At 29.4% G+C, this 20743-nt stretch overlaps 4 protein-coding genes across 4 annotated transcripts; 3 read left to right on the forward strand and 1 right to left on the reverse strand.

Moving 5' to 3' along the window:
- The first annotated feature begins 3546 nt into the window (after nt 1-3546).
- LOC110693508 lies at nt 3547-5194 on the forward strand. The gene is made up of 6 exons (XM_021870625.1): nt 3547-3904; nt 3992-4151; nt 4254-4382; nt 4458-4601; nt 4716-4916; nt 5016-5194. The coding sequence occupies exons 1-6, from the start codon at nt 3858-3860 to the stop codon at nt 5127-5129; spliced, it is 795 nt and encodes a 264-aa protein (XP_021726317.1). The 5' UTR covers nt 3547-3857; the 3' UTR covers nt 5130-5194.
- Nucleotides 5195-5339: 145 nt separating this feature from the next.
- On the reverse strand, nt 5340-7882 carry LOC110693384 (protein FAR1-RELATED SEQUENCE 1-like). Its single transcript, XM_021870509.1, has 6 exons — nt 7656-7882; nt 6409-7411; nt 6241-6330; nt 6082-6165; nt 5932-5997; nt 5340-5845 (listed from the first exon to the last, which is right to left on the reverse strand). Exons 1-6 carry the CDS (start codon nt 7880-7882, stop codon nt 5363-5365), a joined length of 1953 nt encoding a protein of 650 aa, XP_021726201.1. The 3' UTR covers nt 5340-5362.
- A 1829-nt stretch (nt 7883-9711) lies between these two features.
- LOC110693385 (protein FAR1-RELATED SEQUENCE 5-like) lies at nt 9712-12362 on the forward strand. The gene is made up of 4 exons (XM_021870510.1): nt 9712-9832; nt 10766-11142; nt 11449-12167; nt 12302-12362. Exons 1-4 carry the CDS (start codon nt 9712-9714, stop codon nt 12360-12362), a joined length of 1278 nt encoding a protein of 425 aa, XP_021726202.1.
- A 362-nt stretch (nt 12363-12724) lies between these two features.
- On the forward strand, nt 12725-14817 carry LOC110693748 (protein FAR1-RELATED SEQUENCE 5-like). Its single transcript, XM_021870919.1, has 2 exons — nt 12725-13621; nt 14210-14817. The coding sequence occupies exons 1-2, from the start codon at nt 12746-12748 to the stop codon at nt 14333-14335; spliced, it is 1002 nt and encodes a 333-aa protein (XP_021726611.1). The 5' UTR covers nt 12725-12745; the 3' UTR covers nt 14336-14817.
- Nucleotides 14818-20743: the final 5926 nt, after the last annotated feature.

A 20743-nucleotide genomic window follows, 5' to 3' on the forward strand; every position in this document is an offset into this window, starting at 1 on the left:
CTGCATAACTAACTTCCCCTACCCCACATATATATACATAAAAAAAATAAAAAAAAAAATCAATTTCAAATCATTCTCTCTCTCTAAACACCATCTTCTTCATTTCTCTAGAGTTTCTCTCTCATCAAACCCAACGAATCGGAACAAATTTCAATTTAAATCACTGAAAAATTGCTTCAAAATACTCCAAAATTGCTTCAAATGTCTGATATTCGAGAAGAAATTAAACAATCACAACAAAAAGAGTAAGTAATTTCGTTAGTTTTGTTCATTTTTTGAGATTGTAGTGCAATTTTATGTGTGAAACCTTAATTTTGTTCATTTTGTTGCGATTGTAGTGCGATTTTGCAAAAAACCACTACAGAGAAGAACATGAAAGAAGAAACTGCAAAATCGGAGCAAAATGTATCTAAAGAGTAAGTAATTTTGTTCATTTTCTTTCGATGACAATTATAGTGCGATTTTATGTGTGAAACCTAATTTTTGTTCAATTTTTTGCAATTGTAGTATGATTTTGGAGAAAAATACTTCACAGACGAGTAATTTGTTGAAAATTTCTGAAGAAATGTATGAACCCTAACTTTTGTAAAACCTAATTTGTTCATATTCTTGCGATGAAAATTATAGAGCGAATTTATTTGTAAAACCTAATTTTTGTTAAAATTTTTTGCGATTGTAGTAATTGTTCTAAGATTTTACTGAAAATAACTAAAACATTAACAATTTATTAAATAAAACAGAGACGATGATGATGATGTACCTCTTCAGTCAAGAGTAGACAAATTGAAAAAAAACCGCCAAAATGATCCAATTGTAGATCCGGAACTTTTAAAAGATATTGACAAGTCAATTGGTACGGATTTAACAATGTCTCCACTACCAAGGTAATTAGTCATTTACAGAATATATTATGTTCATGTCTAATATGCTAGTTGTATTTGATAAAATTGGTTTTATCTTTGTTTAATATGTTATTTGTATATGATCATATTTGATACTCATAATGTTCATTTATAGATATAGTTATGATCATATATTTATATTTGTTCATATGAGTATTTATTGAGATTTAAAAACAAAAGTACATTTCATTGAAACATCATTGTATATGATCATATTTGATACTCATAATGTTCATTTATAGATATAATTATGATCATATATGTATATTTGTTCATTTGAGTAGTCATTGAGATTTAAATAACAAATATACATTTCATTAAATCATCATGCACATATATAAATATGATAATAATCATTTCAGTGATATGCATTCAAACTAATGTCATGTAATTAATTTATAATGTAGTGATGTGCCATTTAGAGTGATACACTTGCTTCAATTTAGAGATGGGAAATCTGAAACATTAACTCTAAAGAAGGTTATAGAACAAAATGAATATGGTATAAATGAATACATTAAATGATCAAAAGTATAAATGTTTTGTTCATTTTGTTTGCAGATTGTGAATGGATACATAAATGATAAATTCACCAACAACAGACCACCAAGTGAACATTTCATTACTAACTTTTTAGCAGTGGCTGTGAACTGCTTGATGAAATGTGTATCAAACAATCAATGCCATTTCAAATTTCTTTATTCTATGATGGACAAAGAAAACATAAAAAATTTGAACTGGTGTCAGTTTGTATATGACTCACTTATCAAATGTCATGTTGATTGGAGAAAGCAGCAAGGCAAGGGGTTCTACAAAGGCCCTCTTCAATTTCTGATGGTATATTCTTAGATACAAGATGTTTATTTAAATTTAAATAAATGCACTTTTTTTTATTGTTTATGTTCTGTTCCATGTTTTCTTTTTTCTTGTAGTTGTTCTATTTTGATAGAGTTCAGAGGTTAGACAAAAGGCCTCCAAGAACAATTCCTATCATATCTGCATGGAATAGAGACATGGTTCTTGAGAGGTTGAAGATTGAATTAGAATTGGGATTTGGGAGAGGGAAAATTCTACCAAGGATTGCTGCAGAAGTTGAAGAAAGTCCTAAGGTTATAAAATGATCACTTTTGTTAACATAAATGTTCATTTGTATAATCTGAAATGTTCAACTGCATAATTTTTAATATTCATTCATATAGGTTTTTATGGATGATTTTGTTTCCCTGGTAAAAACAACTTGTTCAAACCTGTCAAAGCTTTCTTCAAAATTGGTGAAGGCAAAGGATATCTTCCCTGGAAATGACTTGGTGAAAAAAGTTGATGAAGTTTTAGGAAAGGTGGTAGCTAGGGAACCATCAATTCTAAGCCAAGATGAAGAATTCTTTGGCAGTGAGGATTTCCTAAATGCACTTGCACAAGCTGAGAAGAATCTGATGCAAGGGTCTGAAAAGCAAACAACTGAGAAGCAAATGACTGGGAAGAAATTAACCAAAAAGGGAAAGGAAAAAGAACAAGAATATGACATCAGAAAAGCTTTCAGCTTGGGGTTGACTCCACCTTCTCCAGCCATTGGTAAATTCTAACTAAAAGAGACTATATATCCTAATTTTTATATGAAAAATTCTAAATTTGTGGTCTAAATTGTCCTAAACAGAAACAGGGCCCACCTTTTCAACACTTGGTGATATAATTGAACAACCAATAATTTCAACAAATGGTAATATGTTCATATATTTAATAATAATGTACATAAACTTAAGTAGAAATGTTCATTTCTAATTATTATGTGTAAATACTATTAACTTAGTGTATCTCCAAAATGATGATTTATAATACAGCTGGAGAAAAGGATGTGGGTAAAACTTCAGCAGCTTCAGAACAAAGAATTGAAGAATTTTCTAGAACTGGTATAATGTTCAATTAAAAAGTGTAAAATGTTCATTTACAAACAAGAAATATTCATTATTAATTGTATTATTTTGTTAGACGCAGCAACTGGTTCAAAATTTGATGCTGACACTAGGTCAGATAATGAAGGATTGCCTAGAACAGGTATAATGTTCAATTATAAATACTCAAATGTTCATTTACAAAGAAATTATATTATATCTAATTAAATTTTTTCTTAGATGCAGGATCTGGTTCAGTGGTTGATGCTGACCCTAGGTCAGATGGTGGTGAAAAAAGTGATGATCCAAAAAACACAGTTGGAGGTGGAAAACAAAACAAGGAAGATGTTTTTGAAAAAACAAAAAATGATGAAAAAGTGGAGGGGTAAAATCCTGAAGACATGTCTTACTATTAGGGTTATGTAATGGTGTAGGATAAAATATCTAGATGGAACGATTTAACTTATGTTACTATCGTGTTGTAACTTGAAACTGGTGTTTCTCAAACTATTGTATGTGTGAACATTATTTTGTTGAATATGTAATATGAATGTATGGTTTATGTTAAATCAATAGGTTTATGTTAAATCAATATCTTTCATTTTATGAATTGAAAATGATTCAGGGTGTTACATAAGAAGCTTTTATTTTATTAATATGTACTGACATTGTTTCACTTTTCAGTGAAAACAAGAAGATTGTTGCTTCATCCTCAAAAGTCACAAAAAGGTACATTATTTATATTAAGTAAATGTTCAAAAATAATAATGAACATTTTCATATACCTAAATGTACATTTGTGTTATGTAATATGACCAGGAATGATGATAAGAAAAAGTCAATTGCAGAAAAGAAGAAAAAAACTGAAAAGGAAAAGGTTGAAAGGTATAATTTCAAATTTATTTATATACACTCAAATGTTCATTTATGTTCCTCATAATTTTCTTAATTTAACAATATTTTATATTGAACAACAAGACCAAAACGCGAAAAGAAAACAATTCCTCCTGCTTTCCGATCTCCTTACTTGGTCAAGTACAAGGATCTGTTTAAAGATGAGAAAGCCATGAACCAAATTGCAGTAGACTTTGCTCTTGGTGGAAAAGATGAAAGGTAATTACTTACACTAATTAAACTTAAGGTTTAATATCTTTTATAAAAATATGTTCACATTCATATTATTAAATGTTCATAATGCAGTGCACTCTTATACTATGATGGCTTGAATCTCATCAATAGAAATGAAATGAAAACTCTTGGAGATGATGTTGAAGTGACAAATTGTGTCATAGATGGATGGGCAAGGTTTCTTAATCATAAAAAGCCGAGAAACAAGATTTATTTCTCAACAGTGCTTCATGTTAGTCTTTCTTCTTTTTTTATATTATTGATTCTATTTTCCTATGATAAATAATTGCTAAAAATTCATTTAACTTCTATATGTTTGTTTGTATTTCAACAGCACATTATGTGCACAAATAGAGTTTGTCAAGAAGGATCATCAATGAAGACAAGAATTAATGCCTTCATAGAAAGAATTGACAATGAACTGAAGTTGAATAAAATTGACAGCATTGTTGGATATAAACAGGTATTAATTCTTGTTTAATACAAATGTTCAATTACCTTCAATATATTGTCCAATAACATTATATAATTTGTTCAGGTCTTCTTCCCAGTATCAACTTCTCAACATTTTTTTCTGTTGTGCGTCAATCATATAGAAGACAAAATTCATATAATTGACAATAGAAAACTACCAAAAAAGGTATCAGTCCAAGCAAAATATGAAGAACAACCAAAAATGATGGTGAGATAATATGTTCATTTATAGTTGACTACATGATCAATTATATTTTATTAATTGTTCATGTCTTCATCACAATACAAACTTCTAAACAATTTTTACTCTTTTTTCTATCAGTTAAAAGGATTGGCAGAGTACATGAAACACCTTGGATATCAAGATGCAAAAAGAATTGAAGACTACACAGTTGTTTTGGAAAAGATGAAATGGCGTAGCAACAATGACTATACAAACTGTGGAGTTTACATTATGAAGCATATGGAAACCTTCACTGCTGATCCTAATGAGAGCTGGATTTGTGATTTAAAACCAAACAATGTAAGAGTTATAAATGATCAATTATTTAAGATATAATATTCATTTATGAAACAGTAAAGATTGTTTAATTAAAATTTGACAATTCATTTTGTTCAACAGGTGGAACAAATTAGAAATCTAAGGCTCCAATACACAGCAGAACTGATGTTATTTGAAGAAAACACTGAATCAAGAGCAAATAGAAGGAAAGCTAGAAAATTTGCAACTTTGTAGTTTCAAATGTTCATTTACAACTATGTATATGTTCATTTCTTATATATGACTATTTTTTTTTTTTTTTAGAAGTAGACTTATGGATTTTATTTTAATATTATTGTAATTGATATTTCATTTTAATCTTTGAATGAAAGTTTTTTATATAATAGATCGAAAATTCAAAATTACAAAATAGTAATTAAATCAACATTACAAAAAAGTCTAATGTTTATAAAGTTCTGGAATACTAATTATTTATCTTTATTAGCCAAACGTTTAGCTACACTTGTATCAAAAAAGGCTAACAACTTATCATATTTAGAAGAAATCTTTTTAGAACCTAATTGAACATTTCTTGATTGAAGAATTGGAACACGAGCACCTTGATCATTTCTTTGAACTGTGGGAGGAGTAACTTGAACATTCTGAACAGGAAATCCTTGATCATTTATTTGAACCGTAGGAGAAATAACTTGAACATTTGTTGATTGAACATTCCTGGAGTTGGATATGATCATTTCTGGATTGGTGTTTGAACAATTCTGAGTTTGATTTTGAACATTCCTGGGAACAGTAGGTTGAATAACAACAGGAGATTTTGTTGACGCACTAGTATGAATTGGAACTCTTGGATTAATTTGAGAGTAAGTTTTAACACCAGAAGCACCTTTATTTGCACCAAAATTAGAACAAGGTTGAACAGCAGAAACACCTTCAAGATTTAAATCCTTCGCCTTTAAAAAAAATTAAATTGATCATTAATAAACCAGTATATGATCAGTTACAAACACTTATACAAACAAATATGGAAAAAAAAAACCTTAGCAATAGATGAAATATCAACATCAATAGATATGATAGATGAAAGAGAGCTTTCACCAGTAGCCTACAAAAAAACCAAAAAAAAATATAAAAAATAAAAAATTAAATAAAAAAAAAATTATAATATAGATCATAAATGTTCATATACCTGATCAAAATCATTGGAAATACTATGATTTGATTCCTTAGAACTAGAAGGAATTTCTTCTACAACAGCTGATTTTAAGCCGACCTATATTTTTAAATTATAAAAATCAATATTAATAAAATATAAATAAAATGTTTTTTTTGGCACATTTGAATTTACCTGAGCCCGTTTATTGCTCAAAACAATCAATTCAATGGGATCACTAATAGAATTAGCATAAGTAACAGCACAACCGTTCTCATCAAGTTCCTATTTAAAAAAAAAAACATAAATGATCATTTACGAAAACTGAAATGATCAATTTGAAAATATGAAATGATCATATACCTGTACAACTGCTTGCCCTATACCCCTTTTGTAAGGAGTGTACAGAGACTTTTTCCTCTTGAAATTACCCTTTGCCTTGTTACACTGCTTCTCCAAGGTACTCTTAGGCCTTACATTCCTCTCACCTTTAGGCCTAGCTTTTGGAGGATTCTTGATCTCAAGATCAACAATTTCAACCTCTTTAACAGGTTCACTAAAGTCAATTACACCTGATACACTCTCAACCTTTTCTTTTAACAGATTGAAATAACACTCAACCTCTGCCCTTGCATTCAAAGAATTCTGACAACTTGTTATCAACTTAACAAACTTTCTGATTGTTTGTGACCTCCAAACACTAGTAGCCACAACATTTGTCCTCAAAGTAGGTTCTTCAATACCATGACTACACATGGAAGCCTTTGTCCATCGTTTCATTATATACTCTTGTGGAATATTACGCACACAATGCAAATGATATACTCGAAGAGAATGAGAACAAAGTAAACCAGTCTCACTAAAGTACATGCATGTGCAACAAATTGCATGTGTTTCCTTATTAAAAACAACTTCATGCTTAATTATATCCTTCCCAGGCCTCCAAAGAAGATATGAATATTCTGGAAAACGCAAACCATTATCAACATGATCATAAGCTGTCCCCCTAATGAACTCCTCTTCAAAAAGAACATAAGCTTGAATAGTGTACAATGATCTTGCATGATCTAATATACCAATATTAGCAAAAGCTAGGTGCCTATTACCCCTCAGAGTATTGTAATCTCTTGCACCTTCCTTACTTCTCCACTCAGAAATGACATCAAGAAAAACATGATAAAAATCACATAAACCTTGAGTCTTATTAAGACGTTGTGAAACTGACTTATTAGTAGTTTCACTACGTTGAGAAGACAATATACCACCAGACCAATACTTCTTAGAATAAGCAGGACACCACATTTCCTTTATTTTATACAAATCACATAACCAATCATCATTTTCACATTTGTATTTATCACACATCCTGTATAACAGAAATGATCATATATTAATTTAAAAATGAACAAAATATAAATTAAAATATGTACATTTGTGTAAAGAATAATGATCATAAACAATATGGACACTAATAATATTATGATAACATACATAACAAAGTAAATTGTATGATCATATGTAAAACACTAAATGTTCATATATATATCACATAATAATCAAATATATCACATAATAAAAATAAAAAATAAATACAAAAAACAATAATTTACCTTTTCCAGAAATATTCAAATTCAGCAGGAGTTTCACAATACTTCAAAAGATATCCAAACAAATCTGTAAAGCCTTCCAAAGCTCTCAATGCTCCAATGTGTTTCTTAGAATTTTGTTCAAGATGCCATACACATAAACGATGATGAACAGTTGAAGGAAAAATGTTTCTTATACCCGCTGCAATCAAAGTAGTAAATTCAAAAATCGAAAGTGAATAATAATACATCAATTAAGTTCAAATTAACAGAGCATTATAACAGAACAAATTAGGGATAATTAAAAATTGAAAAATTATGATCACAATTACTCACATTGTTGCACAAACGAATCAACGAAACGAAGTCCAGAAGGAAACACACGCTCGCAATCGCGATCAAAATCAACGCAATCTCCAGATGCAGAATTCGCCATTGATGATCGGTAACAATTAACGAATTCGTTCAAAAAATCAAATGAAGAAGATGAATTAGCGAGAGAAAAATGTAGATCAAAAATGGAGGTTGGTTGATCAATTGAAGAGAGAGAAAAAATAGGGTTTAAAATCATATATATACATAAATTGAATAATAAGAATCAAAGGAAAAAGGAAAAAAGAGGAAGAAAAGAAAAAAAGAAAAAAAGGAAAAAAAAAAAAAAAAAAAAAAGGAAAGAATCGCAAAAGGGAACTCAATACCAGCTACAAAACGACGTAGCATAGGGGGGGTGTAGGGAACACACCCTACACTAGGGTGTAGGGTAAAATTTTCAGTATCTAATTACTCTAATAAAGTAATAAGGGTTTTAAACTTTTACTCCTAACATATCTCTGTTCTCATATGCATTTTTGACGCTATTCACGCACTCATTTGATTGCATTTTGTAATTTGTATAGGGGTATACATCATAGTTATTTGAGGTTGTAGATATTATATTTTAAAAGAGTAAAATAGAATTAATAACGTTATAGATATTTTACGTAGACACATAACACTTCAAAATCTTATACTCCATACGATATTATGATGTACTTCGTATATAATATACTTACTATTAAGCTCGAGATCACCTATGCAGAGATCCCAAACCCATACCCACCACTAATCATCCATTCCATTCCGCGCCAGCAAGGTTTCTTGGGAAACAACCCCCTTAAACTCTTTCAAACTCAACTTTGACGGTTCACTAAAAAACAACTCAGCAGCAACATGTGTCATCATTAGAGACAGCACCGGTTCCCTTATCACAGCTCACACCTTCAACCTTAGCATTTGTTGCAGAAGCTCCAGCTCTCCAAAAAGGCATCCTTCTCGCTCTTCAACACGGGATTTAACATTTATTCACTGAAGCGGATAATCTCCTAGTAATCAACGCAGTCAAAGGAGTTTGGTCCATTCCATGGCAAATCGATCACATCATCGCCAACATCCTCAATCTTCTTCAAAGGTTTCAGTAATGGGATATTAACCATATTTACAGACAAGAAAAAAAGCATCAGTTTCTCATCTTTGTACTCTATTATCTCCTCTGATACATTAGAAATTTTCCTCGTGAGGAGGGATTCCTAATGTTTTCTTTTTTCTTACCTTTTTAAAAAGATATACTATATACTTACGATTATTTTTTTTTTTAACATTTTTCTTGTCAATAATGGCAACCCTTTTTTAAGTTTTGACTTGAGACTCGATTATGTCTTCACTCTTTCATCATTGACCTTTCCTTTATTGTTTTTGGGAGTTTGCTCTTTAATTGTCTCCAAAGGCTTAATTGGTTGACTAATAACCAAATTCGGATTTAAATATGAAATTAGTACTATACACCCGGGTGCACCATGCACATGGTGCACCTGGGTGAAATTGTTGCTGCGTGACATGCGTGATCTGTTTTTAAAAAAAAAACATGTGTTTCCGTAATTTAAGGGATTGTGAAGAACATTCCATATTATTTGTTTCCAAAATTACTCCATCTACATTCTTCCATTATTTTCAAATATTTTAGAGAGAGAAAATTAGAGAGAAGTTTAGAGAGAGAAATTATCAGCGATTTACAGAGAATTTCAGAGCAATTTTCTCAATTTTAATGGCGTATCAATCAGAATTTCGACATGATTCTGATGCTAGATTTGTTGATGATAACTATGGTGATGATATTGATGATGATAATGGAGGTGAATTTGAAGATATCGTAAACAGAGACGAAGGTAATTTTTGTTGAATTTTTGTTTTGATTATTTATTTGTGGATATATGAATTGTGAAATTATTAAAAATTAGGTTGAATTTGATTTTAGATTTAGATGATTGATTGTTCAATTGATTGTAATTTTTTTTTAATATAGGTTTTTTTTTTGTAAATATATATAATTGCTGGACGTTGAAGATGAAGTTCTTTTTATATTTGGACATGTTCTTTATTTTATTGATTTGTTATGTTCATAGTGTATATGTTCTTTTTATGATACATGTTCTTTTTCATATGATTTATGTTCTTTTTGTGAGACATGTTTTTTTTTTCATGTTCTTTTCATGATACATGTTCTTTTTTTATGATACATGTTCTTTTTCATATGAGTTGTGTTCTTTTTTATGATACATGTTCTTTTTTTTAATATTCATGTTCTTTTTATGATACATGTTCTTTTTTTTCATGTTCTTTACATGATACATGTTCTTTTCATGATACATGTTCTTTTTTTATGATACATGTTCTTTTTATGATACATGTTCTTTTTCATATGAGTTATGTTCTTTTTTATGATACATGTTCTTTTTTTTAATATTCATGTTCTTTTTTTTTTGGTGATATAATTGCTGGACGTTGAATATGAGGTTCTTTTTATATTTTGTCATGTTCTTTATTTTATTTATTTGTTCATGTTCACAGTGTATATGTTTTTTTATGATACATGTTCTTTTTCATATGAGTTATGTTCTTTTTATGATACATGTTTTTTTTTTCATGTTCTTTTCATAATACATGTTCTTTTTTTATGATACATGTTCTTTTTCATATGAGTTATGTTCTTTTTATGATATATGTTATTTTTTTAATATTCATGTTCTTTTGTATGCAGATGTTCTTTTTATATGAGTTATGTTCTTTTTTTAATATTCATGTTCTTTTTATTATTTTAGGCTTTACTGAGGCAAAGAAATCTAAACTTTATCTCAAAAAAGTCAAGTCTGATGATGAGGCATATGAGTTGTACAATAATTATGCATTTAAACATGGATTTGGTACACGTAAGGCGAAAAAGAATTTTAGAGAAGATAAGGCTACTATTCGCCAACGATTTTGTGTTTGTTCTTATGCTGGTTTTAAGAAAGAAAGAAAGCCAGGTGATGAACCAAAAGTGTATCAGAAGAGAAACTTTCGCACAGGATGCAAAGCAATGATTCAATTTGATGTTGAATTAGATTCTGGTTTGTTTGTTGTTGTCAAACATCTCATGGATCATAATCATAGTAGAGTTCCAGTTTCAAAAAGACATTTGATTAGGTCTCATAGGAAGGTATGATCTTTTTATGATACATGTTCTTTAATATTTTAGGATGTTCTTTATTATATATAAGTATGCTCTTTGTGAAAACATTATGTTCATTAATGTTCTTTTTCGTATAATGTAATGTTCTTTATGCATTTTCAGTGTGTTCTTTTTAATAATTTTATTGTTCTTTTTCAGTAACAGTGATGTTCAATTTATTTTCATAATTGTTCTTTTTAGTTTGCATCATGTTTATTAATGTTTATATTGATACTGATGTTCTTTTCTGAAATATTGATGTTAACATGTTCTTTTTTTCTTAACTATTTATAGATCAGTCAAGAACAGTTTGGTATGCTTAATAGTTTAACTGAGAATGGTATACGTGTTGCTGATGCTGTTCGAGTTTTAAAAAATCAAGCTGGTGGTGAGAAAAATTTGGGATTTCTTTGCAGCGATGCTTATGATGCTTTAGCTTCAGAGAAGAGGAAAAAGTTTGATGGTTGTGATACTAAGCAACTACTCAGTTATTTTAAAGAACGCAAATCAAATGAGTATGACTTCTACTATGATTTTGATGTTGATGATAAAGGTCATTTACAATCTTTCTTCTTTCGAGACAATAGGATGAAGGTTGATTATGATGCTTTTGGGGATTTATTGGTTCATGATACAACATATCGTACAAATAAATATGCTATGATTTGTGGTCCATTTGTTGGTATGAATCATCACAATAAAAATGTTATGTTTGACATTGGATTTTTGATTAATGAGAAGTGGGAGTCATTTGTGTGGTTGTTCACTACCTTTTTGAAATCGATGGGTGGTAAACATCCCGTTACAATCATGACTGATCAGGCCCAAGCTATGGCCAAGGCTATTAGAATTGTCTTCCCAAATTCTCGGCATCGATTATGTACTTGGCATATCAAAGAGAATTCAAAGAAAAATATCAAAGGACTGAGGGCAAAAGAAGGGTTTAATGAATTGTTTGACATAGTCCTAAAATACACAGATACTATTCAGGAGTTTGAGCACTATTGGTCTAGGTAATATTCTTTTGATGTTATGATTTTATTTTGATTTTATGATTTATATTTTCACATGTTCTTTTTTGTATAATGTAATGTTCATTATGCATTTATAGTATGTTCTTTTTAATAATTTTAATGTTCTTTTTCAGAAATAGTGATGTTCATTATATTTTCACAATTGATCCTGATGTTCTTTTTCAGAAATATTGATGTTCACATGCTCTTTTTTGTATAATGTAATGTACAATGTACTGTTTAATATGTTTTTTTTTGGCAATTACTGTTGTTCATTATATCTTTACAGTATGTTCTTTTTAGTAAGAATTATGTTCATTAATGTTTTTCCAAATTTCAGCATGCTTACAAAATATGATTGCAAGAATAATAGTTGGATCAACAACTTGTATAACATCACTGCATACTGTAAGGACTATTTTAGTGGTGGTATTTTATCTTCTCAGAGAAGTGAAACTACAAACAGGTCTGTTTCTCGTAGACTTCATATCACTCATGGGCTTTGTGAGTTTTACAATTCTTTCATTGAGGTTGTTGATGAATGGAGGACTAAAGAAAGCAGAAATGATTATGACAGCATGACTGGCAATCGTCATTTAGTGTGGGCAGATGTTGGTTTGTTAGAGCATGCTCGAAACATTTACACAATTCAAGTGTATATACAATTTGAGGATAATTTTGTGAGTGGTGTTCCTTGCACAGCAAAGATAATAGGAATTCAACATCCTCTTTATGAGTATCATGTTGGGCGTCCAAAGAGGGATTTGATCATGCACACTGTTTCTTTTGATGAATCATTGGTTTCAGTTGATTGTACATGCAAATATTTTAGTGAGGTTGGACTACTATGTAAGCATTCATTGCGTGTTCTTCATTTGAACAACATCACCTACATCCCAAAGAGGTATATTATGAAGAGATGGACAAAGGCTGCAATGTGTACTCGGGTTGATGATAATGTTGTAGCTGAATCGGGAGTTACACCTTCAAATGTGTGGAGATTACATATTATTAGGACTTTTATAAGGCTTGCTGATCGTGCACAAATTGATTTAAAGTCGCGAACTGTCATTGAGGAAGCTATTGATGAGTACACCAACAAAATTGATATTCTTCTAAGGAAAGATGAAAGTGAAAATCAAGAGTCTTCAAATACTGATTGTAGGTCAACTGTAACACAAGATCAAGGAGATGGTAATTTGTTGGAACCACAAGGAGTAAATGAAGAATGTGTTCCTCAAACTGAAGATGTGAATGGTAAACAAAAAGCTGTAGTTCAAGTAGAAATTAAAGATCCTATCAAGAGAAGAAAGAATGGGCAAAGAAACACTAGACCTAAGAGTACACAAGAAAAGATAACCAACAAGCTAAAGGGTCAAAAAATCAAGTCATGGAAAAGGAAAACAACAAGAGGTGTTTCAAAATTGAAACAAAAAGCTCAAACTACGATTAAGGTACAGATTTGAGAACTCACAATACCATGTTCTTTTTACTTTACTTTATGTTCTTTTATATATATGTTCTTTTTACTTTACTTTATGTTCTTTTATATATATGTTCTTTTTACTTTATTTTATGTTCTTTTATATATATGTTCTTTTTACTTTACTTTATGTTCTTTTTTACAAAATTAAAAGTTTATATGTTCATTTCACATTAATATATGTTCTTTTTAAATATATGTTCTTTTTACCTTACTTTATGTTCTTTTTTACAAAATTAAAAGTTTATATGTTCATTTCAAATTAATATATGTTCTTTTTAAATATATGTTCTTTTTACCTTACTTTATGTTCTTTTTCACAAAATTAAAAGTTTATATGTTTATTTCACATTAATATATGTTCTTTTTATATATATGTTCTTTTTACCTTACTCTATGTTCTTTTTTACAAAATTAAAAGTTTATATTTTCATTTCACATTAATATATGTTCTTTTAATATATATGTTCTTTACATATCTTAACTTTCTTTTTCCATTAATATATATACTGCTTAACTTATTTTTTTTTATTTTTTTTTTTCATTTGTTGTGTTATAGGAATTTATGGTTGTACCAAAAGGAAACATATTGGCACATTCAAATGAGTTTGGAGGATCATTAGAGTATTTTGAACCTGATGAGTATTTTGGAGTTCATGTACTTCCTTTTGAACCTTGTCATTAGTAAGAAAATTTAGATTTAATGTTAGTTTTACTTTTTTTTTATATATATATTTTGTAGTAGATTCAGCATATTAAAGGTTTTTTGAACTTATATGATTTCTTATATAGCATATTATGCACACTTGTATTCATTTCAAATCAAATAAACAATAGTCATTCATTAAAAAGAACATGTCATTGATTAAAAAGAACTTGTTCTTTAGTCAAAAGAACATATCATAAATTGTAAAAGAACATTACTTATATAATAGGAATATGTTTTTTGCAAAAAAAAGAACCAAGTCATATAAATACATATAAATAATTGAAAAAATAATAAACTGCTGCTATTACGTTAATGTTTCAACATCCAAATAAACCTGAAATTTTAAATGTTCCCTAATTCTTTGAAATGTTTTTTGGCACGAGCACACATTTCTGGTTTCTTCATGTTGAGATCAGTGGTGATAAGCTCATATGTGTACCTCAATCTTAGCTTCTTCAATGCATCAAACTGTAAAAAGTGAATGAATAAATTACAACTCAATCAATAAAAACAAAGCACAAATTCATTTATAGATAGACAAATCTTACATTATTAGCTTTGAGACCACAAGTCCATTTTTTCTTCCCAAAATATGTTTCCATGTGTCTCATTGCATACACACCACAATCAATATTGTTTTTCTCAGTCCTCCATGGCATTTGAACTAACTTCACAGGGTAATTGGACATGTTCTCCCCTATTTTAATATCTTTGCTTTGCAAGTATAACCCAAGAGCATCTCTCTGTTAAAAAAGATTATAAGTTATTATCATAAAGAACATAAAAAAAAACATAACGGTTGACTAAAAAGAACATACGACACTGAATTCTTACTAATTTTTCAGGATAGTCAAAATATTTATTCTCCATTGGGATTCCATCTGCAAGTGGTCTGTTGTCAAGTATATCTATTGTCTTTGTCCTAGTGCTGATGACAACAACATAGAAATGTACAGATACGTACATAGGGAAGAAGAACTGAAACATTTAAAAAGAACATGTCATCGAAGAAAAAGAACATAAGTATTAAATAAAGAACATGTTATTGTCTACAAAAGAACATAACTAGTAAATAAAGAACATGTTATTTATAAACAAAAAGAACAAACTACAACAAATTAAAATGAACATAAGTGGTAAATAAAGAACATGTTACCTAAAAGAAATAACATACTATAGCTTATGAAGAAAAAAAATTCAACTTACCAATTGATATCCATCTGAAGAAAAAGAACATTCATGGTACAATAAAGAACATTTCACTAAAAAGAACATCCATAATATATAAAAGATCATGCACACTGAAAAAGAACGTTCATGATACATAAAAAGAACATCCAGAATATATAAAAGAACATGTGATTAAAAAGAACATGTTCTTTAGTCAAAAGAACATAAGTATTAAATAAAAAACATGTCATTGACTACAAAAGAACATAACTAGTAAATAAAGAACATGTTATTTATAAACAAAAAGAACAAGCTACAACAAACTAAAATGAACATAAGTGGTAAATAAAGAACATGTTACTTAAAAAAATAGCATACTATAGCATATGAATAAAAAAATTTCAACTTACCAATTGATATCCTTCTGCAGATTCTATTTTGTTACTTTCATTGAGCCAAAAATGCATAGTCTCAAAAAATTTGTCAATCCTATATCCAGGTGTTGGTGATTGACTATCATCAGCATATGACTCATTCATGCATAGTTGATTCTTTAAAAAAAAAATCATGTAAAAAATATTTGAACACAATAATTAAAATAAAGGAATAAAAAGAACATATTTCACTAAAAAGAACATATCTCACTAAAAGAACATCAGGAATTATGTTACTCACAAAGGCATTGTTTGCAAAGAAAATCCTTTTTTTTTTATCATCAACAGAATTCCTTGAATTGAGGATTAATGCCCAAGCATCAATAATATCAGTGTATAAATACACATTGTCCCCCAAGTGTTCTGAACATTTCTCTTGTCAAATTTGTATGCCCATCATCATACATCCATTCACTAGGAAAACAATATGAAATTGTATAAGTTAAATATAAACAAGAGAAAATGATAGTATATACTGCTCTTTAATATGTACCAAACTTACTCGTCATCAAGTTCTGGGGCATATGCATACTCTAATATAGCATGCTCAAACTCTTCTGTTCCTTCTATCATATGAGAATATTTTACAAGGTAAGGTGACTTGTAAATATATGCCTCCTTTCTAACCCTTTTGGCAGCTTTAGGGGATCCACTATAAAATAAATAAATAAATAAATAAATTGCAAACTATCATAAGTTAAAGAACATTCATATATATTAACAAAAAAAAAGAACATTTAATATTTTTTATACAAAAAAAAAACATTTAATATAAATTATAAAGAACATTTGCCACAATCAAAATGAACATGCTTACTGAAAAGTTTAATAATACTATTAAAAAGATCATCCCACTTAAAAGTTTATTTATAACATGCATACTGAAAAAAACATTCATGATACATATCTAAAGAACATTTATAACATTGAAAAAGAACAACAACTAAAAAGAACATTCATAATACATAAAAAGAACATTTCACTAAAAAGAACATCCATAGTATATAAAAGAACATGCACACTGAAAAAGAACATTCATGATACATAAAAAGAACATTTCACTAAAAAAATCATCTATAATATATAAAAGAATATGCAAACTACAGAAGAACATTCATGAAACATAAAAAGAACATGCACACTGAAAAAGAACATTTCATAATACATAAAAGTTCATCATACAACAAAAATATTTACCAATCTTCAACCAGAGTTTCTTTTCCTTTTTTCAAATTCTTCTCAGTTATCTCCATTGACTCAATTTTCTTCTTCTCTTTTTCTTCATCTTTTTCCAGAATTTGTGTTTCAACCCTTTCTTTTGCAATTGTTTTCTCTGCCTTTTCTTCCCTTTGTTCATTTTGTCCTTCTTCCATGCTTTTGTCATTCACCCTTATAACACTCAAAAAGAATATAAGAACATATATAAAGTAAATAAAAGAACATACAATACATACTCAAATAAAAAACATAATTTAATAGATAAAAGAACATAATTAATAAAAAAAAAAAAGAACATGCTTATAAATAAAAGAACATGAATGTACTTTCACAAGAGTCAAAGAACAAACAATACCAAACAAAAAGAACATGCATATAAATAAAAGAACATGAATGTTCTTTCAAAAGTGAAAAGAACATACAAAAGTTAAATAAAAAACATATTCTTTCAAGAGTCAAAGAACAAACAATACCAAACTAAAGAACATTTTTATTAAACAAAAACAACATATAAAGTCAAACTAAATAACATATTCTTTAAATAGTCAAAGAACAAACAATATCAAACTAAAGAACATATTTATTAAACAAAAAGAACATACTTATAAATAAAGGAACATGAATGTTCTTTCACAAGTGAAAAGAACATACAAAAGTCAAATAAAGAACATAAACCTGTTCATCATAATAATATTACACATTAATAATTCAAATAATACATTTCTGAATAAACAAATTGCATAATTAAAAGTCAGTATTTGAGTCAATTAGTTACCCCATCGTTTGATTACTCATGACTTGGTCCATTGCATTGGACTCCAATTGTTGCTCGGTGAAGTGTGAATCATATTGAGAAATGTCATCAAAAGCCTGATCACCTATATTGATTGTACTTGACATGCTTAACCCAAGTGTAATCCTTAGGTCACATGATGATTCAGGCAATGTGGTGGTTGGAGTAATGACATTAAATACAATTGGTTCAAGTGTGGATGATTGAGTTATCTCCTCCTGAACTCCAGTATCTTCAACACTCATATTGTCACCAAATTCCTTGGTGTTTTCCTCAAAACCAGCCATCTTGATAACATTATCTACCATTTCACCAAACCAGTCAGAGGCAAAGAAATCAGTGTCCTGACTAAGAATAGAAGTCCCTTCTTCTCGCTGTGTAGGTATATTTTTCTGATTTTCTTGGGACAATTTGATTCCAGAACATTTTGCCCACATTGTACTCACATTTAATAATGTGGTGTCTACATCAAGTGTGTTACCATGGAACCTCTCCCCTAATTTTAAAACATTTGAGAGGTTCACAAACCCTTCAACAATTCTCTCTGTTGCCTGACGAAGCAATAGAGTATATTTCTAAACGATGAAGAAGTATATCATGCATACATTAGCAGAAGAATATATTGAATATATTCAACAAAGTATAGAACATGCGATGAAAAAGAAAAGTTTATATTGTACCTGCAAATTTGTAGGTTGATGTTGATGTTGTTGTTGCTCTTGATGCTCATGTTGTTGCTGTTGTTGTTCATGTTGTTGCTCTTCTTGTGGTTGTTGCTGCTGCTGTGGTTTTTGTTGTTGTTATTGTTCCTGCTGCTGTTGTTGTTGTTGCTGCTTCTGTTGTTGTTGTTGTTGCTGTTGCTGTTGCTGTTGTTGATGTCCTTCAACATCTTCAATGGCTAAGACTTGGCTAATTTCTGGGGCTTTGATTCTATCCAAAACTGTGTCAATCCCAAAGCCATTTGTTACCTCAAGATTAACCCTTTCCTTGATCATATCACCATTCCACTCTTTGACAAGAGGAATTTATCTTGGAAAGCTTGATGTACCCCGTTTAAGGCGGTCAAAGTAGCAAATCTACATAATTAAAGAATGAAACAAATGATAATCTATAAATACATTCATAATAATTAAAAAGAACATCAAATTAAAAAGAACATCCACAATTTATAAAAAGAACATCCAAATATATAAAAAGACATCCATAATGAAAGTTAAATAGAACATCAATCTAAAAAAGAACATCCATAATGAGAGTTAAAAAGAACATCAAACTAAAAACGATCATCCAAAATATATATAAAGGACATCCGTAATGAAAGTTAAAAAGAACATTAAACTAAAAAAGAACATCTAGAATGTGAGTTAAAAAGAACATCCATAATGAGAACATCTATAATGAGAGTTAAAAAGAACATCCATAACGAGAGTTAAAAAGAACATTAAACTAAAAAAGAACATCCAGAATTTATAAAAAGAACATTCAGAATATATAAAAAGAACATCCAGAATGATAGTTAAAAAGAACATCAAACTAAAAAAGAACATCTAAAATATATAAAAAGAACATTTAAAATATAACTTAAAAAGATCATCAAACTAAAAAGAACATCAAGAAAATATAAAAAGGAACATCCAACATTTATTAAAAGAACATCTAGTACATAAATAATGAAATAAATGATAAACTACAAACTTATTATAAATAATAAAAAGTACATATGAAAGTACAAAAAAGTACATATGTACATTAAGAATATTTACCGTAACAAATGGCAATGGTCCAGGAAAGAATCTTTTTCTATCTCCCTTCCAGTAAATAGTCATCTCCTTCAAGCTCTCTACTGTATAGGAAGACCAGTCAAATTTTGATATTTTGTTGGTGTCAGCTGCTGTGTACATGAACCTATCATAAAAAAGCAACAACTAATAAGATAAAGAACATGATTGTATAAAAAGAACACAAACTTTATAGAAAAAGAACATAAACATTAGAGAAAAAGAACACTAACATTAGAGAAAAGAACACTATATTTTTACCTATAAAAAGGCTGTGTGTTAGACACAGACTTGATGCAGGAATTCACTACAATAAGTAAGAAACTCCTCTTCCAATTATCATCAAGGGGAGTGTCTGGATTACCTAACTTTCCAGCTAAAACTGTTAAGTTTGGAATACTCCCATCACTATATGCTTTCACTTCTTTCATCACCTCAAGTAAAACTCCATCCTCAAGGGCAGCATCTTTTATCTCTTCACCTCCAATTGGTAAACCATATACCAGGTGGGCATCAATGGGTTGTATATCAATTTTCTTATTTTTATCACATAAGAAATAGAGACCATCAACTTCCAAGTTCTCCACAAGTGTGGCTGAATACTTAGGGGTGCCCTTTGGCATATCAAGATGCAAGAAACCGCCAAACCCCATATTTTCAATGGCTTGCAACTTGTCCTCCTGTTTTGTGCTCTGCAAAGTTTTTACCAAATTTTGTAAAGGCTTAACAGTGTGCCTTTGCTTCAACTCTAAATCCTTTATTTGTACTATAGCCACTTTTTGTTCATCTTCCTTATCATCCTTTGTTTTCATTCTCTTGTTTTTTGGTTTTGGCACACTTACTATTGTAGATTCAGCCTTTGATTGTGAAATTGATTGTGAAACACCAACTTCATGTTTCTCCATATCTGGGAACATAAGCTCTCCCAATGGTGCCCTCCTTTTCCTTAATACAATTTTTCTTCCACCACCTTCCTCCACTATACCTTCTT

This window comes from Chenopodium quinoa, unplaced genomic scaffold (genome assembly GCF_001683475.1).
Source record: "Chenopodium quinoa cultivar QQ74 unplaced genomic scaffold, ASM168347v1, whole genome shotgun sequence".
In the NCBI taxonomy this organism is placed as follows: domain Eukaryota; kingdom Viridiplantae; phylum Streptophyta; class Magnoliopsida; order Caryophyllales; family Amaranthaceae; genus Chenopodium; species Chenopodium quinoa.